This window comes from Montipora foliosa, chromosome 11 (genome assembly GCF_036669935.1).
Source record: "Montipora foliosa isolate CH-2021 chromosome 11, ASM3666993v2, whole genome shotgun sequence".
In the NCBI taxonomy this organism is placed as follows: Eukaryota; Metazoa; Cnidaria; class Anthozoa; order Scleractinia; family Acroporidae; genus Montipora; species Montipora foliosa.
This window is the reverse complement of record NC_090879.1, coordinates 2,409,332-2,416,831: the sequence shown is the minus strand read 5'-3', so window position 1 is coordinate 2,416,831 and position 7,500 is coordinate 2,409,332. Positions and strand designations below refer to the sequence as shown.

At 35.8% G+C, this 7,500-nt stretch overlaps 2 protein-coding genes across 2 annotated transcripts in view; both read right to left on the bottom strand.

Moving 5' to 3' along the window:
• The window catches only part of LOC137976258 (uncharacterized), an 18,497-nt gene extending 12,583 nt beyond the window's left edge, over positions 1–5,914 (bottom strand). The window contains exons 1-5 of the mRNA XM_068823549.1: positions 4,683–5,914; positions 2,086–2,124; positions 1,933–1,968; positions 1,711–1,731; positions 309–344 (exon numbers count right to left, since the gene is read on the bottom strand). Of these exons, the coding sequence (XP_068679650.1) occupies positions 309–344; positions 1,711–1,731; positions 1,933–1,968; positions 2,086–2,124; positions 4,683–4,740 (190 nt within the window). The 5' untranslated portion in view covers positions 4,741–5,914. The remainder of the gene's footprint in view (positions 1–308; positions 345–1,710; positions 1,732–1,932; positions 1,969–2,085; positions 2,125–4,682) is intronic.
• A 659-nt stretch (positions 5,915–6,573) lies between these two features.
• Positions 6,574–7,500, bottom strand: part of LOC137976257 (uncharacterized) — a 6,166-nt gene continuing 5,239 nt past the window's right edge. The window contains exons 4-6 of the mRNA XM_068823548.1: positions 7,425–7,500; positions 7,155–7,350; positions 6,574–6,704 (exon numbers count right to left, since the gene is read on the bottom strand). The exon at positions 7,425–7,500 is cut by the window's right edge and continues 50 nt beyond it. Of these exons, the coding sequence (XP_068679649.1) occupies positions 6,620–6,704; positions 7,155–7,350; positions 7,425–7,500 (357 nt within the window). The 3' untranslated portion in view covers positions 6,574–6,619. The remainder of the gene's footprint in view (positions 6,705–7,154; positions 7,351–7,424) is intronic.

Below are 7,500 nucleotides of genomic sequence, written 5' to 3'. Positions count from 1 at the left end.
TAGTCAAAATGGTGAACGTAATAGACAAAATTCATCTCCAGACTCCAATCCAGCAACATTCTTAAAATTTTCAACATTTCAAACTATTACAGTAACTAGTAAAAGCGGAGCTGGACAATCTGTAAGCCAGCATGCTTGCAAAGACCATTTGATTCTTTACATACTTCTGTGAAGCTGATTGATTGACCATTATAAAAATTTTGTGAATTGCCAATAACAGTACTATGGGTGTAAGATGGGTATAAAATTTTCTACAAGTAGATGTAGTGTTAACAGTTTTATAAGTTATGTTCAAAAACAATACTTACAAATGTCCATGATGGTTGGGTCTAGTTGTTCTTGATCTGTAACATTGAGAAGACCATTAAAAAGAGGCTGATCATTTGTTGAAAGGGTGGGGTGGTTAATGGAACTAACAGGGATGGGGGCATGTTGAAATTTTCTTGACTTTGTCCTTCATACAGCATTTTTTTATGTTTCTCTTACTCTCTTTTAGTTTGTCACTGTTACTTGTTAACTGTTCAAGGTACATTATTTAAAGTGTGTTCCCTTTTACCCCAGCATAAAAATCAGTGACCACACCTATTTGCACCAGCTCTTTCTCCCCCAGTATAATGACTAATTCCTTCCTGTGACACCAACTGATGCATTGCTTTTTAATCTCTTTGTTGAACGGAGACCTTGAGAATGAAGTTGCTAATTTCTTTTTAAGTTTGTAAAAGTAATTCGAAAACAAATATGGAGAAGCAAGCACATTATAAAGACTATTTAGTCCATTTGGGTTTAAAAGTTCATAGGGTGAAAATAACGTTCTGATTATAATATTGACCAGCCCAGTTAAAATGTTATAGTAGTAGGCAAGTTGGCTTTAGTAATAATAAGTAGCCGTCTGCATACTAGGGGGGTTCTGGGAGCATTCTCCGGAAAATTATGAAAATATTGGCTTCATGAAATGGTTGCATCTACATGTAGTGCATTATAGGGTAAACTGTGCCCCTATTAGATAGTAATGAAGAATCACACCAGAGCTTCAATTTTCAAATTAAAGTTATATTCAGCTAAAAGCATTATTGAAAAAAAGGATAACTATAGTACAGGCAAGTACTTTTTAACTGTGAAAGCGAGAAACTTAGTTGCTGAAAGTTGACTCACAATATACTAAAGAGTCAGTTAAACTGAAAGCTTCAGGTCTTAACTAATTTAAGCATTATATCACCTCAATGAAAAGCTATGGGTTTTCAGGACTACATATTTGATATCATACCAGGGCTACACATTTGTGCCAACCTTACGAAATTGTTTGGATACCATCTTGTTTGTATCTGCAAGAACCGTGGCCGTTGACCATCCATTCGGATCACTTTCCTACGCCATAAGTACACAATTTTCAAGACGTTCTTGTAGAAGCGATGGTGTGCGCGGTTTGTGCGGCTCAGGTTGACGTAGTGTATTTTTTGGTTATAATTTGAACTGGCAGAAGAAACCTTATAACCTGAGAAAGAATAAGGGCTTGCAGTATGTAGTCGAAACGTAGTGATTAAAGGGACAATATGGCAAAAAATGATCATAATTCATTAGTATAAGTTGTATTTATAATTTACAGTGATGAAGAGCAATTTGAAACCAAACGGCAGATATTGACTGGGCTGATTTGAAAATTGTTTCTTCGTAAGTAAGGTAATGAAATTTTTATGCCAAGGAAGTACTTACGATCATCTAATGCGAAGAAAACTAAAAAAGAATGTAAAAAGAAATAAAAGTTAAAGGGAACTTGACATGCACCAGAATAAGTGCAAAATGATTTGTAGCTCCTATGTAAGTTTGATGTCACGATGCTAACCTCATTGTCCCCTAGTAAATTTTCTCAAAATGCAACTTCAAAACAACAGAAAGACAAGTAAGTTTGTAAGAGTATGAATAATATACACTTACAAGTGCTTTGTTCCCCAGTGGGAACTTGATGTGGCACTAAAAATGTAATAGAGACAAAGGTTTTAACTTTCAGATGATTGTTGAGCAATTAGATTTTCATGTAAAGCAAAGAACTTTACATGTACAATAAAAAAAGAAAAACAACATACATACACTCGTTTGACTCTACGTTCATGTTACTTTGCTGCTCATCTAGAAGAGAAATGTACATTTTTATAACTTTAGAAATCAAATTGTTTACCACTGCGACATTGGTATTCTGATGACGATTGTCATATTTCGAAGCAAAGTAACACAGTTTACGTCCTTAAAGTGCCTTAATGCGAAGAAATTTTAAATCTATACAGTATTCATTTTGTGAGGTTTAAATTTCTTTACAAAGACCACTTTAAACTTATTCATCTTAATCGAATGCTCACAGCGCAACTAAGAATAGGGCCGTTTATAGGAGAGAAAATAAGCCGCGGCGTACATAATACAATTTGAACTGGTAGAAGAAACCTTATAGCCTGAGAAATGATGAAGGCTAGCAGTATGCAGTCGAAACATAGTGATTAAAGGGACAACATGGCATGAAAAATAATAATACTTTGTTAGTATAACTTGTGTTTATAGTTTATAGTGATAAACAATAACTTAAAAGTAAGCGGCAGATATTGTGTTGTAGGGGGCCGAATAGCCGGCTGTCGGCACATTTTGATTAGGCTGATAAATATTGACAATTGTTGATTTGTAAATAGGGTAATCGCATTTTTATGTCAAGGAAGCAGTTTAAAATAAAATAAACCGGAATACTTACGATAATCCAAAAAATTATGTGACAAAAACTAAAAAAGAGTGTAAAAAAATAATAATAATAAAAATAAGATTAAGGGAACTTGACATGTACCAAAATTAATGCAAAATGATTACTAGCTCTTAATATGTAATTTTGATGGTATGAAGCTAATCTGATTATCTCCTCGTAAATTTTTTTCAAAACGCAACTTCAAAACAACAGAAAAGGTAAGTAAGTTTATAAGAGTATGAACAATATGTACTTAGAGGTACTTTGTTTCGTAATGGGAACTTCATGTAGCATTAGAAATGTCACAGAGATAAAGGTTTTAACTTTAAGATGATTGTTGACCAATTAGATTTTCATGTAAAGCAAAAAACTTGACAATAAAAATATTAAAACAAAATACGTACACTCTTCTAACTCGACTTCTATGTTGTTTTGTTGCTCATCTAGAAGAGATTAATGTACATTTTAGTAACTTAAGAAATTAAATTTGCTATCGCTGCATATTCTGATGACGACTGTCATATTTTGAGGCAAAGTATCACTGTTTACGTCCTTAAAGTGCTGTAATGCAAAGAAATTTTAAATTCACACAGTATTCATTTTGTGAGGTTTATTTTTTTTTACAAAGACCGCTTTAAACAAACTATGTGCAGCCCAATAAACGTTTGACACTGGCGGAAAACAATTAGGGTGTTGGCGTTTTGCACAGAGATCGTTAAGCGATGTCACATGGTGTTTCATAAAAAAGACCTTATTGGCTTTAACATGTTTGAGTGACAAGAAGGTGGATTAGCCATTGCATTTGTATCGGGGATAGGCAACCTCGTTTTCAGTGTCTTTTCTCTGCCTTTGGGCACGGCGAGAATAGGGGTCTTTTCCTTGACTTAAGCCAGGGCGGGAAAGGGCTTTCAGAACGTGGCTGGGAATAGGTCCTTTGCAGTAGATGGTTACGTGACCTTGTTAATCGTAAAAATAGTGGCTAGTGTAAAATTATTGCAAAAACTGAAAAGAACGTAATGAAATTAGTAAGGTTGTATATTTTGAGACTAATGATACTTAATTGTGAAATTTTATTGCAAAGTCTAGGTGTTGATGTACTAAACGCTTTATATCCATAGTTCCGTAGCTTGTAGGGAGAAGACTGAAGGTATTTCTTAGAAGAGGATCGAAGTTATTGCTTGGGTTTGTCAACGTTAATCAATTCCTGTAGGTAGCTGTTGAAGCGATCGTGTGCGCAGCTTGTGCGGCTTGGGCTGATGTGGTGTATTTTTTGGTTACAATTTAAACTGGTAGAAAAAAACCTTTTAGCCTGAGAAATGATGAAGACTAGTAGTATGCAGTCGAAACGTAGTGATTAAAGGGACAACATGGTATAAAAAATGATAATATTTTGTTGTATAACTTGTGTTTATACATGTAGTTTACAGTGATAAACAACAACTTAAAAGTAAGCGGTAGATATTGCGTTGTAGGAGGCTAAATAGCCGGCTGTTGGCACATTTTGATCGGGGTGATAATTGACAACTGTTGATTTGTAAATAGGGTAATCGCATTTTTATGTCAAGAAAACAGTTTAAAATAGAATAAAACGGAATACGTACCATAATCTAATGCAACAAAAACTAAAAAAGAGTGTAAAAATAAAAATAAAAATAAGATTAAGGGAGCTTGACATGCACCAAAATTAACGCAAAATGATTACTAGCTCTTATGTAATTTTGATGGTCCAAAGCTAATCTGATGATCTCCTTGTAAATTCTTTTCAAAACGCAACTTCAAAACAACAGAAAGATAAGCAAGTTTGTAAGAGTATGAACAATATGTACTTAAAAGCACTTTGTTCCGCAGTGGGAACTTCATGCGGTACTAAAAATGTTATAGAGACAAAGGTTGTAACTTTCAGATGATTGTTTCACGTAAAGCAAAGAACTTAAGAATAAAAAAATAAAAACAAAATACATACGCTCGTCTGACTCAACTTGTTTGTTGATTTGCTGCTCATCTAGAAGAGAAATGTACATTTTAGTAACTTTAGAAATTAAATTGGCTACCGCTGCGACATTGCTATTCTGATGACAATTATCATATTTCGAGGCAAAGTAACACAATTTACCTCCTTCAATTGCCTTAATGCGAAAGAAACTTAAATTTGAATGTAGAGTTTTTATTTTGTGAAGTTAAAATTTCTTTACAAAGACCGCTTTAAACTTATCCATCTTAATCAAACGTTGAAGTTCAACTAACTATCTGCAGCCTAATGTCACACTGGCGAAAACAAGGAGGGTTTTGGTGTTTTATATAGGAATCGCTGAGCGAAATCACGTGGTGTTTTATAAAAGGACGTTATTGGCTCTGAAATGTTTGAGTGACAACAAGGTAGATTGGCCATTGTGTTGGTATTCAGGATAGGCAACTTTGTTTTCAGGGCCTTTTCTTTGGTTTGGGGCGGGGCGAGAATAGGGGCCTTTCCCGCCCCGCTCAAGTCAAGGAAAAGGTCCTGGGAACGTGGTTGGGGATAGGACTTTTGCAGGACACAGTCACTTGTTCTTGTCAATTATAAAAATAGGGGCTAGTGTAAAATTATCGCAGCAAACCAACTAAAAATATCTTTTTCCCCGAAAGTGCCTATATCCAAAAATTACCTCCTCGTCCTATTTTATGCCACTCCCAGAAAATTTTATTCCCCCTCTACCCTCCCCCTCCAGTGAAAGTCGAGCTCTGATTGTGAAATAGAAACGATCACATGGTGCAGAATCCGCAATGCTAGAGGGGAAGCTCATTATTATTCCCTTACTGGGACATTAAAACAAAGATAAGTCAAGTTTGACTACTTCAGGACTCTCCCAGTGGGGCAATAATAATGAGCTTAACCCTGAAGCATGGCGGACTTTGTACCATGTGACCGCTTGTTGCAAAAGGCCTAACGCGATGTGCATCTTTTTTATGCCAAAAAATCATAATGGATTGACCATTTGTTTTATTTTGCTGAAACTGAAAAATATAAGTGTCTCAGATGTTTGATATAAATTGAATTGCGATGGGAAAATCGGGAGGTAAGGCATCAGGCAAATGATATACCTGATGCTATCAAGTCATTTGCTCAATAAACTTGTTTTGTCTCTTTGTATATGATCGCCCGTAACACAAAATTTTTTTGACAAACGTATTAAACCTTAAGAATTACCAATGCTCTTCTTGAGTGAAAAAATAAATAACAAATCCAAGGAAAAGAACTCTGCATTGATCTTGATTTTCAAACAGTATCACCTACTGCCGAATTCTGTCACGACTCTTTGCACATCTTACTACCTCTCGCCTTCTTCTCTGGCGAGCTTTCGGATTATTTTCCAGCCATAAGATGAAGATATTTTCGAATTTCGAAACATTTTGTAATTTCTTCATCTGATAAACAACTTTATACTTTGACATGTGTTTACCTGTACAACGTTTATCATCAGCAATTTTTATTGGAATGTTTCCTGAAACTGTATTTTATGACACTTTGGTAGCTGCTTTGTTGCGTGCTTTTGGTAAGAAAGGTTTTTTCCCATTTTTGTAACAAGTAACTGTGTAATTATTACGGCGTTTCACCATGCAGTGCAAGTAAAATAAATGGTGCACCTTTGGCATTGCACACAAAATTTTTTGTATCTGGACAACCACACAAATGTCTGTTCTGCAGCCATTATATTGCCATCAGGAAGTTCTTCCTTCAGCATGGCTGGATCATACATGTACTTCTCTTTGCACGATTTGTCTTTATGATTCCTGATGTGCAGGCTATCAATTATTTTCTTGACTGACATCCATGCCTTATCCCAGGGAGAGGGCCAAGGCAAAAGAGCTTGAGCTGCCTTTAAACCATCCAAATGGCACATGTTATCATAAGATACAAATATTTTATCCCAGTTGAGGATTAATGCACTTTAAAATGGTGAAGAGCCAGGATAACACAATTATGAAAACTTTAGATGGACTTTCAGACCTGTGAGAAACAAGAAAAAAACATTGATCCCACAATATAATTAATTACCATCGACTCCCAACCCCCTTCACACGTTGATCTAGTGTTATTACGTAGAAAACGTAACCTTGGAGCACACAGTACATGTCAGTGATTAAACAGCATCATTGCCCTAGAGTATAGCCGTCAAACCACACCAAAGCAGTGATATATGTGGCACTTAGACAATACCCTGTCACTTAGATAATACCCAGGTTCAGTTCACCCATGAATAATTGGTCATACTGGGTACTCCTATAAATTTTGCCTAAATAGTTTCTTATGAACAATAGTATGGCCTATGTGCATAAAAATACACCATTTCCATTCTACTTGTATTTTCAGATGGCCATAAATATTTTATTTGAAACTGCAGTTCGTAGCTACAAGTTGGATACTTCCAATATAAGTTTTCTACCTTGCCATACTTACTTGAAAAGAGGACTCCATTTATCTATAATACCACCTCCCCTGACAATGAATAGATGACCTCTGGACCACTTCTGAAGCCTTTGCTTTCCTCCTGTCTCTTTGTTGCATGAGGTTGGCTGAGGCTCCAGACAGTCCTGGAGAAGGGCTGTAAGTGCACCATGTTCTCTCTCTATGAACCCTGCATTTCCTGAGTAACCTGCAATAATTCAAAATTGCAATTAGGAAAAACACTTCATGTGTTAAATCCAACATAGTGGGGCTGCACTTTACCTTGAGCCTCAACAACACTGTTCCCAACATCCGAGGTAGGACCATTTCCCAAGGAAGAGAGAACTTTTTCAACTTT